The following is a 25,423-nucleotide window of genomic DNA, read 5'->3' as shown; positions in this document are numbered from 1 at the left end:
CGTTAAACACCTGGTATGTTCATTATTGAAAATCAGCAGATCTGGTAGCAATAAACATATTCACTACCAGATCTTGGTTAATAAAAATATACATCCATGAATCCATAGTGATAATAAGTAAATACATACGTCTATATATACATAAATGGAGAATCAGGGAAAAATTTCCAACTGTTTCAAATATAGATGAAATGATGAACTTAGAAAATCGTCATCTGGCAATCATTTCAGTAGTAACTGATTCAGGCAAAAAACATAAAGGGATGCTAAAACTAGTGGATTATCATTTGACAAGTAACAGGATATTTATATAACCTCCAAAGTGGCTGCCCAAGATACTCACTAATTACAAAAGGGAAAAACAGTAACTTCACAGTGGAGTTCATAAAAAAGTTTCTCAGCAGAGAAACCTGACACTACCTTAATCAGATGATCAAAGTTAACATCACCAATAACGGGACACAACGACATCTGTCAAAACACATCACTTCTGGGATATTCCAGGCAAAAATGTAAAATTCATATCTAACTATGAAGAAACATCAGACAAACTTAAATTGAGGGACATTCTATAAAATAACTGGCCTACATTCATAAAAATTTTCAAGACCATAAAAGAAAAGACTGAGGAACTGTTCTAGATTAAAGAAGACCAAAAAGACATGACAACTGAATGAAACTCCTGATGCACAATTTTCTCTTCCTATAAAGGACATTACTAGAGCAGCTGACGAAATCTAAATAAGGTCTGTAAATTGGCTAACGGTGTTGTATTAATATTAATCTCCTGATTCTGCTAACTCTACTGTGATGATTTAAGAGAATGTCCTATTTTTAAAGGTAAAGAGCATTGTGTCTGCAAATTACTCCCAAAGAGTTCATAAAAAAGGAAATACACGTATTTCATATACGTGTGTGTGTGTGTGTGTGTGTGTGTGTGTGTGTGTGGAGAGAGAATAAATGATAAAGCAAATGTAGTAAAATGATAACATTTGGGGGATATGGGTAAAAGATACATGGGAATTATTTGCACTATTCTTACAACATTTCTTTAAGTCTGAAATTATGTCAAAATAAAAAAAAATTTTTAACCATCATAATGATCGTAATGATCAAAATGGAGGATAGAATGGAAACTCCTTACTCTGGAAAACTAATTTAGGTGAGAAAAGCCAGAATATTGGTTACCTTGAGGATGCAGCTTGACTAGGAAAGGGCATGAGGGAGTCTTCTGGGGTGCAAGAAATGTTCTGTGTCTTGATCTGGGTAGCGGGTACACATATGTACACATGTAAACATTCATCAAGCAGCACTCGTAGGATTTGTGCACTCTACTGTGTATATACTATAACTTAATTTAAAAAATGTGAAAAGATTGTTTACTCCAATCACTGAAAGTGGGTGCTCAGGTAGTCTGTGTCTGCCAATGTGAGGCACCTGGAAGGACTATTAGGAAGTCTTCTCAGAAAAAAGGAGCAAGTTCACCACCACCAGGGAACAGTTCACCAAGTTCAGAATATGGGAAGTTCTACAGCACAAATGAGGCAAGGTTTATCAATAAATAAATGACATTTAAAAAGGCAGGGGGGGGGGGACTATTAAAAGAGACCAAAAAGACTAAAAAGATGCAATGTGTAGACTTTCCTTGGACCCTGATTTAAGCAAATCAACTGTAAAAAAAATTTTTTGAAACAGCTGGCAAAGTCAGAACATGGACTAGGTACAAAATAATATTAAGGAACATTGTTAGGTATGAATATGGTATTCTGGTTGTATTTTTAAAGTCTTTCAGATTTATCCTAAAGTATTTAGGGGTGAAATAATATTATATTTGGGATTTGCTTTAAAATACTTCGGCAAAAGGGAGAGAGAGAGTTGGATAAAAGAAGATTAGCAAATTGTTGGTAATCATTAAAGCTGGTGATGGTTACATGAGGGTTCATTATACTATTCTATTTGTGTGTGTGGTGTCAGAAATCTTCCATTTAAAAAAAAAAAAAGAAAGAAGTTAAGGCTATCTTTTCACACAACTAACATAAGAAGGGGAGAAGGCCTGTAATAGATGCAGCCTCACATAATCCAAGGGTTCTCAAACTCTGTTCCAGTAAGGTTCCACAAGAACACCTTCAGGGTAACACACAAATGTAGATTGGTAGATGCGTGTTTTTGGAAAAGAGTAATAAACAAATTTATCAATTTTTAATGTAGATTCTTTTGCAAAGAGGTTCTTGCCTAAGGAGTAAAAACCACTAGTACTATGAAAAAGAGTCCTAGATTAAACATGGAAAATACTGGATTCCACTGGTTCTGTATTTATTAGCCCCATGGCATTGGAAATTATTTTTAGCTTACTGTTCCTCAGTTTCCAAGTCATTAAAATGGAGAGAAAAAAGTTGTTCCCATCCTGCTTTCTCCAAAGAAGTACCATTGTGAATAAAAGTGATGATGTATTAAAGTGCTTTATAAATTCTAAAGAATTTACAAATAAAAGGTACAATATTTACATCAATGAAAATTAAACCACTACAGCATAATGACCTGTTGTTGCTACTCTTTAAAGTACTTCAAAGTAATTTATAAAAGTAAAATTAACAATTAATTGGTCTTTTACTTCCATTTAGTACGTTTTTGGTTTTGGTATGTAGTGGTTTTCCTCTTTTGCTTGGTTAGAGAACAAAATAACTTGATGAATCAAAGAAATCTGGTGAATGCCCTCTTTTCCCTTCCTCCTGTTATCCTGTCCCAGCTCTTCCCTTTCTGAACAAGTCGATCCTAAGGCCACTAAGTTGGGCTGAGCCAGGCAGCTGCCCACACCCAGGTGGCAGAGAGGGCAGCTGCCATGTCCAGTTAGAAGGGTGAGACCCCTAAGCAGAATGAGGACGGTATCTGCGTTCACACAGGGGAGTAAACCTGAACAGGAGTCAGAACCCAGGCTAGGGGAGGAGGGTTTCTGCATAGCACGGTGGATCAGCGTCGGGTGTCAGAGCATGAATGGTGGAGACGGGGGAGTATGGCGGGGGCGGGGGGGGGGGGGCGGGGGGGAGTGACAGTAGAGGGAAATTGGCTACGTGGGGGAATTGATCAAATAAATAAATATATTAAGGAAAAAGGAACCAAGTTTCTCATTGTCAAAAAAGGAAGTTAAACATGGAAAGGGAAAAGACAGGAAACTATGAATACAAACGGATATAAATAACTCAATAAGGAACAGATATTTACATGATCTCAAAGTACTCCCTCACAAAATTAATTACAAAAGCCAAAAAGAGTAACTCTGCAGTGGAGAAGGCTGGAAGACACCACCTTAATGAACTGAATATCATCAGAATAGGACAAATCAAAATTGTACACTGTCCAATAGGAGGTAATGAGAACTCAGCAGCACTTGGGCAATATTTCCACCAAAGAGGTGAATCTAATGAATCTAACCATGAGGAAACATCAGACACCCCAAACAGAAGGACATCAACCAAATAACTGGCCTGCATTCTTCAAAAGAGTCAAGGCCACAAAAGTCAAAGAAAGGGTGAGGAGCTGTTCTAGACTGAAGAAGACTGAAAGAGGAGTGATTCTGCACTGGACCCTTCTGCTATTGAGGACATCACAGGAACAACTTGAGAGGAGTCTGAAGATTAGATGGTAGTAATGTATCAAGGTTCATGTCCTGGTTCTGATGGTTATGTTGTGGTTATATAAGAGAAGGTCCTTGTTTGTAGGAAACAGACCCTAAACTATCCAAGGCTGATGGGGCACCATTTCAGCAACTTACACTCAAATGGAGTAAAGAAAGAAAGGTTCTTGATACTATACTTGCAACTTTTCTGGAAGTTTGAGACTGTTTCAAATTTTTAAAAAATATCTGACATCTTTCTTTTTTTTTAATTGAGGTATAATTGACATATAACATTATATTAGTTTCAGGTGTACAACATAATGATTTAATATTTGCACATATAGTGAAAGGATCACCACGATAAGTCCAATTAACATCTGTCCCCATACATAGATATAAAATTTTTTTTCTTATGCTAAGAACTTTTAAGGTTTACTTTCTTAGAAATTTTCAAATATGCAATACAGTATTATTAACTATAGTCACCATGCTCTACATTACATCCCCATGACTTATTTATCTTGTAACTGGTAGTCTGTACCTTGGACCCCCTTCACTCAACCTCATCTTTCTTTGATGTTTTCATTTGATGTTTCAAAATGGTACAGTGCAATATTATCTCTGATGTTCATTATGAACATCAACCAGTGGAGCAAGAAAGTGCTAGTTAATGAGAGACACATTGGATTAATTTTTACTGAGGAAACTGCAAGGGACGTTTTATTTAGTTAAAGCTACTGTTCTCAGACAAGACGCTTAGCCTGAAGGACAGAGTCTCTATGGAGAGTTGTGTACTTTTTTTCAGGAAGAAGACCTAAAGCTTTCATCGGATTCCTAAAAGGATCAGTATTCCCTGAAAGTTTAATAATTTCCACTAAGAAGATAACATGTATCACACTATAAGAAAATGAAGTAATCAAAGAAACAAAATAACTCCTGTAATACCTGGTTTTCCTGAATCCAGAAATCAAAGGACTAGAAGGGACTTCTTTAAAGTGCCAATCGCCAATTTATAGGCAGCATTGTCTCAATTTATTTCAAAAGAAACTCAAGAATATTTTTCTTTTTTTCAGTACCATGTTTGTATAAGATTGGTTTTTTTAAAAGGGAGCTATGCCAAGTTATTATTCAAGTCCCATTCAGATTTAAAATGTCAATGCTTTAAATCACAATTATTAGCTTTTTTCATGCTTTTATCACTATAGCTAATATTTTTCTGGAGAATCCAGGCTCATCTCTAAATCTAAAAATAGTTCTATAAAAGTTCATTTTTATAATTATGAAAAATTTCAAACCCACAGAACAACTGGAAATACAATGGACAACCTCTTCTCCTCATCCAGAGTCACCAACTGTTTACACTGTGCCCACCATGTTACCAAACTATCTGCAAACAGCTGCACACATCAACTTCACTACCAAACACTTCAACATGCGTCTGCCAAAAAACCTAAGTTTCCTTCGCAACCACATCACCATTACCACACTCAAGAAAATCATCAATTTAGTATCATCACACTAAAATTTCCTCAATTGTCCCCAAAATGTCCTTTATGGCTATTTTTTTCCCCAATCTACTCAAGGTTCATGCATTACATTTGCCAGTGTAGAATATTCTCTCCCAACTCTCCTCCAACGACCATTTGTCTCTGTCCTTCAGAACACTGACTCCTGTAAGGAGTCCTTCCGGTTGTCCACATCATATCCCACATTCTACATGTGCCAATTTCCTCACGGTTAGATTCAGACCATAGACTTGTAGCAAGAACACCACACAGGGCTTGCTGGGCACCTCCCACTGCACCACACCAGGAAGCACCTATCACTGGACCATCTTACTCCTGGACTTGCCAAGCTCAACCACTCAGTAAATGTGGTGACCACGAGATCACTCTATTTTCGAGGCATATTTTTCTCTTTGTAATTAATAGGTAATATGTACAATAGTAATTTGAGACCACATGAATATTTTTGTTCACCAACAATCTTCCTCTTAATGGTTTTAGATTAACTGATCTTTGCCTAATTCAATTATTACACTGATAATTATAAAATAGTGATTTTTTAAATTCTATTATTCCTTCCACATTTATTAATTGACATTCTTCTGTTTTTCATTTTTTCCCTGTCTTGCTTTTTTTTTTTTTTTAATCTTTATGGACTCATGGATTTTGTTTCTTAATTCACTGTTACAATCGATTATCTTCATTATCTATCATTTTTTGATTCTCAAATTGTCTCTAATTTGGCCTCTGGGAGTCTCTTCAAACCTGCTCCTATGTCCTTCTGACATTACCCCATTAGCCTTTGAGTACTTGCTTACTTTCCAACATCTGTCACTTCTCCAAGGAGCTCTAGTTTCTTCTAGAGAGAAATGGTATTTAGGATTCAATATCTGGATGCTAAGTGTGCTCATTGCTACCAGGATGCCATTTTTAACAGTTGCTTTTAATCTCCTGCTCACTGTATATATCTCATTTTTCTTTAATTAAGACTTCGGAAAATATTCCAGGGTTGTAGTTACTCCCAAGCCTGTGATTTTAAGGTTTAATAAATGCAGAAGTCATGTTTCTTTGCTCTTCACTTTGTGTTTCTCTTTTAACACTTCTAAGATCTATGCAATAAATGATACAAGATCACAATTGCTTGTCCATATAATACAATTAATGCTATTTTATCTTATTCACATCCTGGTTCAGCAGCCATCAAAGGACATTGTATGCTTATTGTTTATATACGCATACATACAGATGCACTGTGACTATACACACACACTCATTTTCCTTATTAAGAAACATAAATTGGGCTGGCCCCGTGGCTTAGCGGTTAAGTGCGCGCGCTCCGCTACCGGTGGCCCGGGTTCTGATCCTGGGTGCACACCCACACACCGCTTCTCTGGCCATGCTGAGGCCGCGTCCCACATACAGCAACCAGAAAGATGTGCAACTATGACGTACAACTATCTACTGGGGCTTTGGGGAGGGGAAAAAAAAAAAAAAGAAACATAAGTTACTCAGAAAATGTAAGTGATTAAAAATGTATCCTTTCCAGAAGGAAATTCTGATACAAGCTATGATACAGATAAACCCTGAGGACATCAAGCTACGTGAAATAAGCCATTCACAAAAAAACAAATACTGTATGATTCCACTTATGAGGTACCTAGAGTAGTCAAATTCATAGAGACAGAAAACAGAATGGTGGTTGCCAGGGGTTGGGGGTAGAATTAATGTTAAACAGGTACAGAGTTTTAGTTTCGCAAGATGAAAAGAGTTCTGGAGATCGGCTGCACAACAATGTCAATGTACTTACCCCTACTGAACCGCACACGTGGAAAATGGTTAAGATGGTAAATTGTATGTTACGTGCATTATACCACAACAAAAATTTTAAAACGCACCCTTTTCAGTAATGAAAAGACAAATAACCCAACCAAGACATGGAAAGGGATGTGACTAGACATTTCTCCAAACAAGATATACAAATAGTCAATAAGCACATGAAAAGATGCTCAACATCATTATCATTAGGGAAATGCAAATCAAAACCACAATATGATACCACTTCACAGCTACTGGGACGAATAAAATAAAACATTCAATAACAAGTGTTGACAAGGAAGTGGAAAAACTGGAAACCTCATACATTGCTGGTGGGATTGTAAAACGGTGGAACCATCTTGAAAATTGTTTGGCAGTTCCTCAAAATGTAAAACACACAATTACCATATGATCTAGCAATTCTACTTCTAATACCCAAGAGAACTGAAAATATGTACACACACACAAACCTATATACTAATGTTCATAGTAGCATTATTCTTAGTAGCCAGAAAGTGGAAACAACCCAAATGTCCATCAACTGACAAACAAACCAAATGTGGTATATCCACGTAATAGAATATTATTTGGCAATAAAAAGAAATCAAATACTGATGCATGCTACAACATAGATAAACTTTGAAAATATTGTGCAAAATATAAAAAGCCAGTCACAAAAGGCCATATATTGTATGACTCCATTTGTGTGAAATGTTGAGATGAGACATAGCAACAAAAAGCAGATAAGTAGTTGCCAGGACCTTTGCAGAATAAAGAATGGGAATTGACTAACAGGTACAGGGTTCCTTTTTGGGGATGATGAAAATGTTCTGAAATTAGATAGTGGTAATGTCTGCACAACTCTGAATAGACTAAAAACCAGAGAACTGTAGAGAAGGGAATTTCATAGTATGTGAATTATATCTTAATAAAGCTGTCATTTTTGTTAAAAAATGCATCCTTTGCCATGGAGTTACTGAGATGTTTTGTCTGGCAGTGAACTGGGCACTCACCACCAAACTTCAGGGAGAAAAAAAAAATTCATGCAGTATTTCTCTTAATATCTGAAGACACATCCCTCCAACTTCCCAAACATGTTGGGTACCAATTCTCCAAAATAACTTTTAGGATTAAATGAATGCTTCTACATAAATCTTTCGTTTTAAGTAGTAGCTCAAAGTGCTTCCGGGGATCTTGAGACTATAACTTTTTTAAATCATTAATTTCTTTGAATAGGTAGTGCATGAAAAAGCCATTCCTATTCCATGGTTTAAAAAAAACAAAGAAGAAAAAGAAAAAAGAAATTGATAACATAGAGAGGGTGTAGAGTGATAAGCAGATCTCACTTCCACTCCTACCCCTCCAATCACCTAATTCTCACTTTCAAAGAAATCATTCTTAGTTTTCACGCCTACAGGAAGACATCTACGTGTCTGTATGAGTGTATGTGTGGTTTTTTAAAATTAAAGAACACTCTAAATACTCATCTGCACTCTACTTTTAGTGTTTCTCAAAGATCTTGCCATATTCATACTTAAAGAGCTGCCTCATTTAACAGCTTCACAGTATTTCACCCAATGGATGTACTATAACTCATTAACCATCCACTATTAGTGGACTATTAGTGATTGTTTGGGATTTTTTTTGCTATTATAAATAATGTGCCAATGAACATCTTTAGTCATTTTGCACTTGTGCAAATATACCATGGGATAAATATCTTGAAATAAAACTGGAGAGCCTAAAGGTATATTTATTTCACATTTTGTAGATACTGCCAAATTGTCTTCCAAAAACACTATCAATTTACTCTCCCATCATAAAAAGTATGTGACTGCCAGTTTCCCTTTCCAATACAAAGTATCAAACTTTTTAATCTGATGGGTGAAAAATGGTACTTCACTGTAGTGCTAATTTGCAATTTACTAAATATAAGTGAAGATCTTTTCATTGTTTAAACACCAATGTCATCTGTATTTCTTTTTCTATGAGCTATCATCCTTGTACTTTACCCATTTTCTTTTGGGCATACTGGTCTTTTACTTCTTAATTTACAGGATACACACACCTATGTATGTATATTTGTATATATATATGGAAATTTGCCCTATGCCGTCACATGTATTACAAATATTTCCCTCAGTTTTTCTTCTTTTAATTTTGCTTATAACATTTTTTTTCTGCAGAAATCCCAAATTTTTATGTTGCAAAATATATTAGGCTTTTTAATGGCTTCTATGTCTTTTGTTCATTTTGGTTTTTTTTGTGTGAGGAAGATCAGCCCTGAGTAACATCCATGCCAATCCTCCTCTTTTTGCTGAGGAAGACAGGCCCTGAGCTAACATCTATTGCCAATCCTCCTCCTTTTTTTCCCTTGTTCTCCCCAGAGCCCCAGCAGATAGTTGTATGTCATAGTTGCACATCCTTCTAGTTGCTGTATGTGGAATGCCGCCTCAGCATGGCCAGACAAGTGGTGCGTCGGTGCACGCCCGGGATCCGAACCTGGGCCACTAACAGCAGAGCATGTGCACTTAACCGCTAAGCCATGGGGCCGGCCCCTTTTTTTCATATTTTAACCAGTCATTTTTATTCAATGTTTATAAATAATTTTCCTACATTTTTCTTCTGGTATAATTATCGTTCACTATACGTGTAGAATTTATTTTAGTATACAGAAGGCTTTAAGTTTAAATAAGAGCTTCTCCAACCCCAAATACTTGCAGAGAATCAGAAAAGCTATTGTTCTTTTCACCAAAAATCAACAGAGGACTCATTCAAATAACTGACATTTAAAACTCAAGAAAATTCCCAACAGATTAAACGTGCTAGATAACTTAAAATAGGTCCTTCTCAAAGTTATACAGCTTCATAGCTGCTATACTTGACTAGTGGCTAGTGAATTTCCCAAATAAAATATGAAATAATAGTCAACTTGAGATTTCTATGTCTGTTATATTACTCAAAATATTCTCTCCCTTAATTATCTCATCACTAAATAACCTTTTATATCCAATTTTACATGATTAGATACTAATGACAACCTGCAAAAGCTTTAATGATAGTTTATACCATGAAGAGCTCCTTCTATATGCCATGCATTAAGAATAAGATACTCATTATCAATTTACATAATTCATAGACGATAAAATTGATAAAAGTTTAAAAGTTTCTTTAAACCTTTTTCACTGAAAAAAACGATCTTAAAGGAAAAATGTGATCCATCTGTACCCAAATGACCAAAGTTAACTTACCATGTGTGGAGCACTGATTGTGGCCTGGAAACCTGCAAAAGAAGACGAGAGCCACTGATACATTTAGCTGCAAAAACACGCCAAATACTCCACGTAATTCTTTTTCTAACATTTCGTAAATTTTTTTCATAATAATTGTTTTCTTTTTTTTTTTTTTTTGTGAAGAAGATCAGCCCTGAGCTAACATCCATGCTAATCCTCCTCTTTTTGCTGAGGAAGACTGGCCCTGAGCTAACATCTATTGCCAATCCTCCTCCTTTTTTTTTTTTTCCCCCAAAGCCCCAGTAGATAGTTGTGTCATAGCTGCACATCCTTTTAGTTGCTGTATGTGGGACGCGGCCTCAGCATGGCCGGAGAAGTGGTGCGTCAGTGCGCGCCCGGGATCCGAACCCGGGCCGCCAGTAGCGGAGCACGCACACTTAACCGCTAAGCCACGGGGCCGGCCTTGTTTTCATTTTTATAATCTCAAAACAACAAAACTTTATTTTGTACTTTAGAGTACTGTCACACAGCAGTTAAAATTAGAAAATACAATCATGCCAAAGGCTAATGTGCCCATCTGGTACGGCAGTCGCACTATTTCTAAAAATTTCTTCTCTCACATAGTTAGCTAAGAAAGGAAGAATTTCAACAAGTTGAGTTGATAAATTTATGACTTCTTTTCTCTTCAGATTTACAAAAAGAAAATAAGCTTCCATATATAATAGGTATGCAAAATCCCTGTAAAATTAAATTGCTTCACAATAAACTGCATAATAAATTGCTTCATTTCTGGCAACTTAAAAAAAAAGAGCAACTGGCAATCACAGTAGCTTAAGAGACTAATAAACTACTCCAATTTACTCTTTATACTATCACCTGATGTTAATTTGCATAACCTTTTCTTAGTTTTTAGCTTTTAGTTGTTTCTCTTCCAGTGTTGCTTTGTCGAAACTCATTTACCTGCTTCTGCATCTGAACAATTTTCACTGAGCGGTGGTAGCAGGTGCCTTTGGGGTTCAGAAGCTCCCCAGGATCTCTTTTGCTGACTGTTTATAGCGCTTCAAAAGAAGACAGCACGGCGGCTGGCCGATAGAATGCTGAGGCACTTCTAAGCCTCAAAGGCGCCCACTGCCAAGGCTCAGCAGTTCAGCAAAACCTGCTTCAGGAGAAGAAGTTAAATACAGAACTTTCTGAAAACAAGCACAACCCAAAAAAGTCAGGGCAAATGAAGCAGAGAAGTCAGGAAAAACTTAATTACACTTATTCCTTCAATACTGATTTTAAAAATTGACGCTAATGCAAAAAACAACCCTAGTCAACATTAAGGCCCCTAAAGAAAAACTCGGCACTCAGCTTAAACTGTAAGTTTTCATTAAAAGTATACTTTAAGAAAAACTGCTTTAAAAAATTCTTTATATATATTATATATTGTTTGAGAAAATAGAAAAGATACTCCATATATAACATCATTTCATTAAAATGGTATGTTTGCTATTATGAAACTTACTAAGGCATAAAATTCAAACTAGCAAGGTAATAATAAATATCTGTGTCCCAGTCTATCCTTATCTACAAAAATTAAACAGTAAATGAGTAAAAATGTGACATTTTCAGAAATCCAAAGCTTACCTATTGATTGTGGAGAATCCATGTAAGGGTTACATTTTGCATAGTGGGAGCGGTCTGTGGCCAGCATTACTTCAAACACCTTATCCGTCTTGATGATTCCATTTTCTGAAATGAATGAGGCAACTATTTTAACCTGAGAGTGAGATGATCAGATGTATTTCAGAATAATTACCCCTGATGCTTGTAGAGATTGGACTGGAAGAGAGCAAGACTGGAAGCTGCTGCAACGACCCAGGTAATCGCAGGCTGGTCTGTCAGGATGACAGTGAGGGTGAAGAAAAGTAGAAGGACCTGAGTTATATTTAGTGGGTAACGTACACGTGACTGACTAGATTTGGAGGAGGGAGAGGGGTAATGGTTGAGATGCTGATGTCATATACCAATTTGAGAAATCCTGGAGAAGTATCAGAGTTAAAGAGGAAAAGGACAACTTATTTATTCAGTTGGGAGTCATGGACCATACAAGTGGAGATATTCAGCAGCCAGAACACATGGATCTGGGGCTCAGAAAAGAGATCTAGGAAAGAGATATAGATTTCTAGTTATACAGATGGCAACTGAAGCAATAGAAGTTAAGTCAAGTGGCCAGGGAAGAATACACAGAGAAGAAAAACAAAAGCAAACGTTTAAGAACTATGCGAAGGAAGTGGAGCCTTCAAAGATTAAGACAAGGAGCAGCCACAGAGCGGGGTGAAAATCAAGTAAACCATTACAGAGCCCAAAAGAAACAAATTTTTCAAGAAAGGAAGCAAGATCAATAATATATATATTTGGCTCCTCCAACCATCAATTCTTTGAGATTAAATATAAGATGTTAAACTTCAACAACTCTCATGGTACCATGCATACAATTACTATTCAATAAAGCCCTTATTAACTCACTCAATATGTTTACTGACTATCTAATACACACTAGACACAGTGCTACACGCTTAGGGTGATAAGACTAAACAAGATAGCATTGTTCCTGTCCTCATAGATATAAGATCTGTAAGATTAAATGTATGAACTTGACTTTATCCAGAAACAAAATTTTTTAGCCAAAAGATGTTTTCCTTAATTTGGCTACATTAGGAATGATCATTTTAAAATGAGACTTCAGTAAAAGTATCACAAGAAGTTTAAAATATTTATGCAAACTAATTTAATTTATTCACCAACTGTGTAGCTTCCAGGTTCTAGAGGGTAATGATAGCCACCAGAATCTGAATTTCTCCACACAGCCACTCAAAGAAACCTAAACCTTAGATCAAGACGGGGCATATACAAAACCACACACAACCCATGCTTTCACATTACTAGGAGGCAGAGAATATCCAGACTTCAAATTACTTGTAAGTAGAAAAATAAAGAACAAATTCCATTAAACCTCCTGCTATTGCTGCAAGCCTGTGAGTACAGAAAGCAAAGGTAGTAGGTGACATTTAAGAGACTCTAAGAAAAAAAGCAGAAGGAAGCAAGGGACACAGCTGAAGTACAGACAAAATCATTCCCAGAAAGAGGAAGTGCAACACTAAGTACTAAAATACCGAACACAGGCCTCGGATTTGGAAGTTCACAGCACCGGCCACAAGGAAGGCACTTAACATTCTACTCCTGTGTGTATAACCAGGAGAAACAAAAATTTATGTCCACAAAAACTTATATACAAATGTTCACAGTAGCATTACGCATAATAGCCAAAAAGTGGAAACAACCCAAATGTCCACCAAGTGATGAATGGCTAAAAGAAATGTGGTATAACCATACAATGCAATATTATTAAGTCATAACAAAGAATGAAGTACTGATTCATGCAACCACATGGATGCACCTTGAAAACATCATGTTGAATGAAAGAAGCCAGTCACAAAAGACCACATATTATATGGTTCTCTTTAATGAAATGTCCAGAATAGGCCAATCTGTAGAGACAGAAAGTAGATTAGTGGTTGCTTATGGTCGGGGGTTAAGGGAATAGGAGGGCGAAACAGGGTATCTTTCTGAGGTAATGAAAATGTTGAACTGACCATGGTAATGGTTGCACATATCTGTGAATATAAATAAAAACCACTAAATTTTACAATTTAAATGGGTGAATTACATGGTATGGAATTATACTTTAGTAAAACTGTTTAAAAAAAATTGAGGGGCTGGCCCAGTGGCGCAAGCGGTTAAGTGCGCACACGCCGCTGTGGCGGCCCTGGGTTCGCCGGTTCGGATCGCACACCGACGCACCGCTTGTCAGGCCATGCTGTGGCGGTGTCCCATATAAAGTGGAGGAAGATGGGCAAGGATGTTAGCCCAGGGCCAGTCTTCCTCAGCAAAAAGGAGGATTGGTAGATGTTAGCTCAGGGCCGATCTTCCTCCAAAAAAAAAAAAAAATTGAGCTGGACTGGAGGTATTAAGACAAGAAGCACTGCTTCCGGGGGAGAATCAGGTAAACAGGGAAAGGATGGGGCATCTTGACGTGGCAGTGAAGCAAAAGAGGAACAAAACTAAAGATCCTGCAGAAACAAAAGAGCAACAAGATACGCCAACTCCTCCCCTTTTCCTACCACTATGACCATCATCAGAATCATCCATTACAGAAACTGCAAGTCACTATACTGACAAAAGGTGCTCTTGAGCTGTGTCCACAAAATACCTAAAAACAGGAAAAATACAAAACAAAAACAAAAACCAACTCCATTCAAAGCTACTGATAAAAAAGAAAACAAAACGCAAATCAAAACATTTCAGCTGACTAAACAGAACCAATATTTAAAACTATATTCTAAGAAAACTTAGCAGAAAGTAAGTAAAAGTATTATCAGGAACAATTAACTTCAAGACATATACTAATAAAAATATCAGATTTTAAAGGCAAGGAAAAAAATCCTCAGAACCTCAAGGCGAAAAGATCAAATTACTTAATAAGGGTAAAAAAAAAAAAAATAGGCAACCATCAGGCTTCTTAAGAGCAATATTCAAAGCACAGCAAGAACAAAGCAGCATTTTCAAAAAAATAAGAAAGAAAGTGTAAGTCAACAGTAAAAAGGAGCAAACTACCGATACACCCAACAACATGGATGAATCTCAAGAGCACTAATCTCAGTGAAGGAGCCAGACGAGGAGACTATACACTGTAAGATTCCATTTATATCAAACTCTAGAAAAGCCAAAACTATAATGGCACAAGGCCAATCTGTGGTTGCTAGGGATTGGGGGTGAAAGGAGGAGATTAATTGCAACGGGGCAGGAGGGAACTTCGTAAGTAAAAGAAATGTTCTGTACCAGAAATCAGAGAATTTCTATAAAGGTCCAGATAGTAACTATTTTAGGCTTTGGAGGCTATACAGTCTGATGCAACTACTCAACTCTGCTGACCTAGTGGAGAACAGCCACGGACAACACTAAACGAAGTGGTGCGGCTGTATTAAAATGTCTTTATTTCTAAAAATAGGCAGTAGGCCAGATTTGGCTTGTGAGCTATAGTTTACTGACCCCTGTTCTATATCATCAGGGTGGTGGTTACACAACTACACTTGTTTGTCAAACTTTTCAAATTGTAATCTTAAAATTGGTGTATTTTTATGTAATTTATACATCAATAAAGCTGATTTTTTTAAGTGTAAGCCAAGGATTTTACACCCAACCAAGCTGTCCTTCAAATACCAAGGTTACAGAAAAAACATTTTGAATGTGCAATAACTCCAGGAATTGTTGTACACACAAGCCCTTCCAGAGGAAACTTCTAGAGGATGTGCTTCATCTAAACAAGAGATAACCAGGGATACATCAGCAAAGGACACATATCAATTGTAAAGCAAAGACTAAAGGAAGAGTGGAGCCTTGGGTAGAATAACAATACTTAAATGTTATATGTTCTGACAAAGTAGAAAGAATGCAACTAAAAATAATGGGAAGAGAAAAAAGAGACAAGCAGAATTAGATCACTGTCATACAGGTCATGGGAGGAATCAAAGGATACCATTAAACACTGACTGACCAGATAGTAAATAGTTAAAAAAAAAAAAAGGTGGTTTAAAGACACTATAAAAGGTATAAATACAAACCCTCCAAATAACAAAAGAATATTTTTAAAAATGAGCAAACAAGGCACACCAAGAGAAACACTGTAAATAGTCAGAGACCAGCAAAGACAAACTTATATCGTCCTTCCTTTTTAAAATATTATAAATTAACGCGAATAGAAAATATTACTTCTACACAAATAAGCTTAGGCAAGTACCCGAAAAGGTGATTAAAATAAAACAGTGAAATAAATAAAATAGCAGAAGCATTTTTAAAAGGTTTTAAAATCAAGTAATAACAGAGATATCATTTAATGACTATTTCCTATGTGCTAGACAAAATCCGAAGCACATTACACTCACTCTCTCTTTTAAGATAGATAACTTACAAACTGTGCAACAATCTTATGTTGTCTCTAACAATCTCGTAAAGTAAGCACTATTATTACTCCGTTTTACAGATGATGAAATTGAGTTTAGAGAGCTAATTAAGTTATTCAAGATCACAGAGCAAACAAGGGTTAGGGCCAGTCAAATTGAGATGTTACATGCCTACTGACCACTTCACTGTACCGCTACTAACATATACAAATAGCTTAGTGACTTCTATTAATTCATTTCCCAAAATAATTCTTGAGTGGTTCATTTGCCCTGAACTCAATTCAAATTCCAGAAAGGTGATTCATAGACTCTCAAGGTCACAAGAGGCCTTAGAAGCCATAAGCCTAACTTCTTCACTAATTGGTACTATGATCTCTACTTGAAGAGGTCCACTGATGTGGAACAGCCCCTTCCACATTCAGACCACTCTAATTATCAGAACACTTCCCTGTATTAAGATGAACTCTCCCTCTTTATAACTCACTTATGTGAATGCTTACTGTTGCTCTCTGACACCACAAAGGACATACTGAATTTTCTATCCAGCCAATCTTTTTTACACATCTGAAGACACATCATGACCACTTCAAGCCTTACCTTTTTCAAGTTAAGCAACCTCACTCAATACTTCCAATTATTCACTAGTTTTTAAAACTATCATCATATTCACTGATTCATGCTTCTCTAGATGGATACTTAAAATGTGACATCTAAAATCAAACACATTGCATATAGCAAAAATATGTTTGCTAAAATCAAACATATTTTAGGCACATTCTAAAAATCAAGGTAAATTAAAGAGATTACCTCCCTTAAGCTAGATAATATCATTCTATGAAACTCATGTGAGTTTCTCCTGCTGCTTTCTTACTCCATAGAGGCATATGAAATTTAATAAAAACCCTCAATGTTTTTTAAAAGCATGTCACCAGTCATTTATTAAAAAGGTAAATGCTTCAAGGCTCAGAATAAAGCTTTATTAGGCCATTATTGGGTGGTTTCCAAAATTTTCACCACAAGGTTCTTACTATTTATTTTTGCCCAGAATTCCATATTTTGAAAGATGCCTAAACCAAGCTACATTTATTAAGTTATTAAATCATTTTCCTATTTTTGGGCAATCTGACAAAAAATTTCCAGTGCCCTGAAATATTTCTAGCAAACAGCAAAGTACTTTAATGTTTCACTTTGTATGTATAGCCTAATTATGAGTAAACATGCAACTACCATTCGGCTTTCTAAAATAGTGAACAGCTTTGGAACCATCCATACCCAATCTTCTTGCACCCTAGGGACCAAAGACCCTAATTAAACAATTGTAATAATGGCTAATGTTGGTCCAAATATGCAACTGATCCAAATGAGAAGTTAGTAGGATTCAAAAAGGAGAATGCAAAAGAATCCAAGCTATAAGCCATTTAATAGTAAAAAACTTGAAAAAATTAGAGCAGCGTTAAGAAGGTATCTGTTTCTCTTCTCAACTTGAGGGGTGAGGAGGGGTATAGAGGGAGCTAAATTCCAGGAAAAAAACAAAAATACAAAAGTCATGATTCAGATAAAAAGAAAACTAAAATATGGCACGATGTTAAGCAACTGATGAAGTGTAAAAAAAGAAAAAACATTTGACTATTCCTCTTCAATAGTCGAGGGGTCTGTGATACTGGAAACAAAGAGCAGAGAATCAAGTCATAGCACACTACATAGCTCAGCAAAGCATTGACACAGTCATACAATTAATAATGATTATTGATTTTCAACACTTAAAAATCAACGAATAAAGTGCAGAAGATTTATTTGCTGCTCAAAATGCAAATGTTATCAACTTTGACAACATAAAAGAGCCGCTAATCAGTTGAAAAATGAGAAGGAGAGCTCCCTAGTATCCTCTCTTACGAAGTGGAGGGGTTAAGAGGTAGTGTCAGTTTATAAATTATGGAATAAGAAACTGCAGTTAAAGTATATTACTCAAAGTTACAAAGGTCACCACAAAAGAGGAAGCAAAAATTATGATATAACTATATGGGGGTAGAAGGGGAGGTTTGTAATCCACCTTGGAAGGAAGTCAGTAGATGATGTCAAAAGTTGATAAAACAAGAAATAGCAGTTTAAGCATATGATTTAGAGACATGAAGATAATCACAAGAAGAACCAAAACCATAGTTAAAAGTGGTTCACTCTAAGAACTGTTTGGTGGTTACCAGGGGCAAGGGGGTTGGGGGGTACAAGGGGTGAAGGGAGGCATTTATACAGTGAGGGACAAATAACAACGTACAACTAAAATTTCACAATGTTATAAACTATTAAGACATCCATAAAAAAAGAAAAAAAAAGTGGTTCACTCTAGGCAATAAGTCTGACGGTGAGAAGGAATGGGGGCAAGCAACTGTTATTTTTCATTATAAGCCTTTCCGTACTATTTTATCTTTTAACGATGTACATATATTACTTGACTAAAAATCTCAATTCTCCTAACCTCATTATCATAGATAGACAGTATTTATACATATGTATATACAATATGTGCATGTACGAATGTGCATACACACACACATCCCTCCAATCAGCAAGATGTAAAATGTGGCAGGAACTCCTCTTCTTTCACAGTGGCAGGATTTTAATCGGGTGCATTATCTAGCCTCTCTGTAGTTATGCGCAGCCTCACAAGTAAGTTCTTGTCAAGGGAACATATGCAGAAATTATGTGCGCAACTCCCAGGTCATGTGCTTAAAAGGAACGGGGCTTTTCTCTTTCCCCAGTGTTCTCCTCACCAGCTGGAATACAGAAATGATGGAGGTAAACTATCTTCAACCTTGCAGATGAGGGAAAGACTTTACGGAGCACAACAAGAGAGAGGCAGCCCAGGTCCTCAAGACCAGAAAACCGTCACATTAGCCCTGAACTGCTTAGACTTGGATTGTTACAGGAGACAGAAACTTTGATTTTGTTTAAGCCATTGTTATTTTGGTCTTTGTCACAGCAGCCGAACAGGTACTCTAATGCACAAGGTATATGAGGAGGAAAAGGGGATCAGTCTGAAGAAGAGGACTGGGGCTGGAGCACAGGAATAGGCTGTGTGAGACTCTGAAGAGGCCTGAAAGCTAAGCAGGAAGTGTCCACACTTGACACAGTACGTAATCGGAAGCCTGGGCAGAAAAGTGACATAACAGAAAGCAGTGCTCCAGGAAAACCAGTACAATGTGTAGAATGGATCTGAGGGGAGAGGAACGGAAAGTGTGCCCACCAGTCAGACACCTGGAGGCATGTCACTCCAAGCGTGAACCAGGAATGGAGGCTAGGATAGTATCAATGCAAATACTGCGAAAGGGATGACTAACAAATGCATTTGTCAGAACTACTGAGTCAATCTGGTGACAATCAGAAAGAATCAAGGACTACTCCAAGACTTCTGATCCGGGAGGATAGAAGAATGGAAGCAATCCCGGCAGGAATGAGAGAGAGGGCCTGTGCTGGTATAAAGTACTGAAAACACAGGTGAGAACATAAGCCGCAGGTGGATTTCAAGCCAAATAGAAACTTTCTCTAAACTTGTTATAAAATTACATCTCAATAAAAGAATATTACTTTATTACATTAGTTTATACAACTTGAACAGTTGTTAATTATCTACTCTATATTTCTTCTCAACTATCAACATGCCAGGGAAAACAATAAGAAACGAACAAAACTTCCCATCTAGAATGATTAGGTATGATAAGTGGTAAGTAGAACTGGAGACCCACTCAGTACAGAAAGTCTGAAAGGGATTAGTTTTAAATTCACACTATAATCAAAGAAGAATTTTATGTGACGGCAAGTTATGATAAAGCATAGCATCCAAGTATCAGAGATTATTTAAAAATACCTCTTTCTCATAGACCATTATCTTTCGCCATACACAAAAATTAGCTCAAAATAGATTAAAGACTTGAGGGTAAGACGTGAAACTATAAAACTCTTGGAAGAAAATACAGGCAGTACACTCTTTGACATGGGTCTTAGAAGGATCTTTTCAAATACCATATCTACTTGGGCAATGGAAACAAAAGAAAAAATAAAAAAATGGGACTTCATTAGACTAAAGAGCTTCTGCAAGACAAAGGAAACCAGGAACAAAACGAAAAGACAACCCACCAACTGGGAGAAAATATTTGCAAATCATATATCTGACAAGGGGTTAATCTCCAAAATATATAAAGAACTCATACAACTCAACAGCAAAAAACAAACCACTCGATCAAAAAAATGGGCAGAGAACATGAAGAGACATTTTTCCAAAGAAGATATACAGAGGGCCAACAGTCACATGAAAAGATGTTCAACATCACTAATCATTAGGGAAATGCAAATCAAAACTACAATGAGATATCACCTTACATCTGTTAGAACGGCTATAATTAGCAAGACAAAAAATAACAAATGTTGGAGAGGACATGGAGAAAAGGGAAAACTCACACACTGCTGGTATGAATGTAAACTGGTGCAGCCGCTATGGAAAACAGTATGGAGGTTTCTCAAAAAATTAAAAATCTAAATACCATACAACCCAGCTGTTCCACTACTGAGTATTTATCCAAAGAACTTGAAATCAACAATTCAAAGAGATTTATGCGCCCCTATGTTCACTACAGTATTATTCGCAATAGCCAAGATGTGGAAGCAACCCAAATGCCCATCAACTGATGAACGGATAAAGAAGATGTAGTACGTATATATACAGTGGAATACTACTCAGCCCTAAAAAAGACAAAATCGTCCCATTTGCAACAACATGGGTGGAACTTGAGGGTATTATGTTAAGTGAAATAAGCCAGATAGAGAAAGATAAACACCGTATCATTTCACTCATATGTGGAAGATAAACAAACACATGGACAAAAGGAACAGATTAGTGATTACCAGAGGGGTAGGGGGTTGGGAGGTGGGCATACAGGGTAAAGGGGCACATATATATGGTGACTGAAAAATAATAATGTATAACTGGGGCCGGCCCAGTGGCACAGTGGTTAAGGTCGCGCTCTCTGCTTTGGTGGGGCCCGGGGTTCCCAGGTTCGGAGCCCGGGCATCGACCTACACACCGCTCATCAAGCTGTGCTGTGGCAGCATCCCACATACAAAATAGAGGAAAATGGGCACAGCTGTTAGCTCAGTGCCAATCTTCCTCAATAAAAAGAGGAACACCGGCAATGGATGTTAGATCAGGCGCCAACCTTCCTCACCAAAAAAACAAAACAAAACAAAACGATAATGTACAACTGAAATTTCACAATGTTATAAACTATTATGACCGCAATAAAAAAAAATACATCATTCTCTAGACCATTATCACTCTTAATAGAGACATACAATTAACTACTTGTTTTGACATTATTTCTCAGAGGAAGAGGTTCCTTGGACTCCTCACATCTCTGACAAACTACAATGTTACGCAAAACTCTAAAATATAGGTAACCAAATGTTAACTTCTGTGGCTCTCTCCTAAAACATACACACACACACACACACACACACACACACACATACGCCCCCCCAACAGGTGATTTCATGCAATCCATGATGCAATTAAAATGACAGAATCTTGGATTTAAAAGCGTCCTTAGAGATCTACTGTATATTCAAAGCTGACGACAAATCTCTTCTGCAATATCCCTTACAGTGAAATGGTCAACCACTCTTTGCTTCAACATATCCAGTGAGAGAAAACACTATTTTTCAAAGCCAACTCCTTGATTGTTAGGATAGCTTTGTGAATACTTCCTTATAATGAGCCAAAATCTACCTCTTATTTGTCCTGGTGTGACCCGATACTACATGACATCTCTTCAATATTTAAACTCCATTGCTCTCTCAAGCTTTCTCATTGCTAAACCAAACAACCCCAATCCCGTCAAACTGTCACATAAAATGTTGACTCTCTTGTCATCTAGATCACCTTTGTCTGATAATCCTTGTTTTTTTCACTGCTATGTGTCGGCCAGAGCTAAAGGCAATACTAATAAAAATATCTGCCACAGCACAATGGAACTAAGATCACATTAAATGGAATTTAATATAACCTAGCCTTGAGATCTAGCGCTGTCCAACAGAACTTCCTACGATGATGGAACTGTTCTACATCTGCACGTCCAACAGGCTGGCCACTACACTCACGGGGCTACTGAGCTCCTGAAATGTGGTTAGTGTGCCTGAGGAGCAGAATTTGTAACTTTACCTAACTTTAATTAACTTAAATTTAAGTAGACACACTGATATTAGAATTCCTCCCCAAGATCATACAAATTAAATCTTATTCAACACGCTGTAAGTTTACTTACTAGTACATAAGATTGACTTGAAATAAGTTAAAATGAGGAGACATTTTCTAAATTCTAAACGAAACCCCAATTTCTGAAAATAGCCCTTTAGAATTTTATTAGCTGGTTATACTTGGCCCATGAATGCACATGATAAAATTAATGGGAATATTCTCTTTTTCACTCGTTGTGCTAACAGTGGCTAAGAAGTGACACTCTAAATAGAACAAGAAAATAACTTCAATTTATTTGCAGAAATAAATACTTTAAGAATATGAAAACTAAAAATTATCATAATTCTTACATATTCAAATGCCTACGAAAGGTGTCCACTTAAACGTCTCATAAGCATCTCAAACCTAACATTCCCCCAAAAAAGGGCTCTCCCACACCTCCTCGCACCACCACCACCCCAAAATCCCTGCTGCTCACTCACTATTTCCAACTCAGAAAATGGCAAATCATTCTAACTGCCCAAGCCTAAAACCATGGTGTCATATCCTTGACTCCAATCCTTTTCCCATACCCCAAATCCAAGTCTAGCACCTGCTATTCTCTCTGCCTGGAATGCTTGTCCCCCACCTCTGTCTGCTTGGCTCGAATTTCTTCTCCTCCACCAAATCTCTGCTCAAATGACACCTTAGTGAGGCCTTCTCCCCTACAACTGCAAACCTACTACCCCACACTCCCTATCCTCCTTCCCTACTTTGTCACTTATCATGTAACATGCTATGTATTTTACCTGTCTGCTCCCGTTGGAAGTAACCTACAGACAGAATGGGTGTTTGCTTTGTTCACTGCTGTATCCCCAGTGTCTGGCATTTAGAAGACAGTCAAATATCAGTTGACTGAATGACAAATCCTATAAACATTACATATGCAAAACGACACAATCAAGGATGCAAAGGAAACATAAGTAGAAATAAAGACGCAAACAACAATAAACAAACACAGAGAGAGAGATTGCATTGGTTGGTTACCAGAGGGTAAGAGGGGAGGGAGGAGGGCGAAAGGGATAATTAGGCACATGTGTGTGGTGATGGATTGTAATTAGTGTTTGGGTGGTGAACATGAGAACATGATGTAATCCGTGCAGAAATACAAGTATAATGATGTATGCCTGAAATTTATACAACGTTATAAACCAATGTTACTGCAATAAACAAAAAATTTAAAAAAAAGAAGAAATGATGCATTAGGGTAGCGGATTTAAAAAAAAATAGGTAAAAGAACAATTGTTAGCATTGTTTTAAGTGTCCCGCACAGCATTTGAAGTCTATTAGTTAAGAGCTGACCTTCCACAAATGGGACGCTTCCACAGGGGTTCAGACACCCCTGCTCTAGGAAAGGACCTCTCTCAACCTCACCCACTCCTACCCCCCTCTTTTCCTTTCACTACGGCTTGAAATTATCCCAAGAAAAGTAGAAAATAAACTCTAATATAAACATTATGTAAACTGTCACATTCCCTGGATTAAGTAGGCTCACAGTTGTTTTAAATTTAATTCGTTTCATGAGCACATTATCAGCCCATAATTATAAAACTATATTTTGCATTTCTATAGAGCTGCACTGTCCAATATGGTAACCACTAGCCACATGTGGCTATTTAATTAAGTTAATCTACATAACACAAACATCCAGTTCCTCAGTGGTATTAACCACATTTCAAAGGCTCATATTGAACAGCACAGACATTACAGAGAGTTCTATTGGGCAGGACTGCTATAGGCCTTTTTCCTAAAACTTTATTTTAAAGCATAAAACTGATTCAGCTGAAACACTGGCAGAATTCAACCTTGTAATTTTCAATTCTCTACATCAGTGATTCTCAAAGTGTGGTCCCTGGACTAGCAGCAGCAGCATTACTTAGGAACTTGTTAGAAATACAAATTCTTGAGCCCCAGCAATCTGTATTTTAACAACCTCTCCAGGTGACCCAAGAGATTCTGAAGCATGCTCAAGTTTTAGATCATTGTTCTAAGTTATTTCAGAGCAGTTGTCATCATAAGCTACGAGGTATTACAAGATGTACCATTACAGTCTAAAATATTCTATACATGATATATCAACTATGAAATCATACACAAGCATAGTTCTACTATGATGTCTTATAAAAGAAAAACTCAGTAGAAACTTTCAATAAAATTATTAAAATAACATTAAAACTAAACCAAACCTGAACTTCATGTCTTTAAAAAAAAAATTAAAACTGTAATTTGCTTCCTCTTCCAATTTGTAGATCCCTTTTCACTTCAACATCAACATTTCACATTTTAATTTTTCCCTAAAAATTCAATTAGAAGCTTTAAGTTAGGAAGAATACACAACAGTGGAATAACCTGGAAAGAGGGAGAAATTTTCAAATTTTATGCCAACTGAAATTTTCACATGAGCAAATGTTACTTTTATAATAAACTAATAAATAAAAATAAAGTCTATTAGCTAGAATTAATTCAGCAAGAAGTTGAAATTAAAGTTGCACAAGTGTTACAAAACAGGCTAAACAATTTGAGTACTCTAATTTCCTCTTACCAATCACAGACCTAGTATAAAACTAAATATTTGCAATACCAGCATGTATATTAAATATTTATTAAATTTTCAGATAGAAAAATATCCTTAGAAATTTCAGCTAAGAATGGTAATGCAATATATTAAAGTGATTATAAAACCACTGGGAAAAGATCTAGTCTTGGCTTACTACAAATTTGGCCCAAAAAAAAAGATTTTAAGAGCCTGATTGATTACAAATTCCTGCCACAGCCAAGTGGCTACTGCGATAACCTACTGGTGGAAAATTACTTAGTCACAATTCTTGTATAGAAGGTTTCCAGTAAGCACACCACAATATAAGGCAGCAGATCATTTTAAGAAATTTTATTAAAATATTTACAACATAATGAGCTTACATGCAATCCATAGGAATCTACATCACACTTCATAATACTGCCTCAGCATA

The 25,423-nt window shown here is 36.7% G+C and overlaps 1 protein-coding gene across 3 annotated transcripts in view; it reads right to left on the bottom strand.

Moving 5' to 3' along the window:
- Positions 1–25,423, bottom strand: part of PCMT1 (protein-L-isoaspartate (D-aspartate) O-methyltransferase) — a 45,745-nt gene that overhangs the window by 18,878 nt on the left and 1,444 nt on the right. For all 3 annotated transcript variants that reach the window (XM_058534276.1, XM_058534274.1, XM_058534275.1), the window contains exons 2-3: positions 11,796–11,900; positions 10,185–10,216 (exon numbers count right to left, since the gene is read on the bottom strand). In XM_058534276.1, coding sequence (XP_058390259.1) covers positions 10,185–10,216; positions 11,796–11,900 — 137 coding nt within the window. The remainder of the gene's footprint in view (positions 1–10,184; positions 10,217–11,795; positions 11,901–25,423) is intronic.

This window comes from Diceros bicornis, chromosome 39, assembly GCF_020826845.1.
Source record: "Diceros bicornis minor isolate mBicDic1 chromosome 39, mDicBic1.mat.cur, whole genome shotgun sequence".
NCBI lineage: Eukaryota > Metazoa > Chordata > Mammalia > Perissodactyla > Rhinocerotidae > Diceros > Diceros bicornis.
The sequence above is the reverse complement of the archived record's forward strand: the minus strand, read 5'-3'. Positions and strand labels throughout refer to the sequence as shown.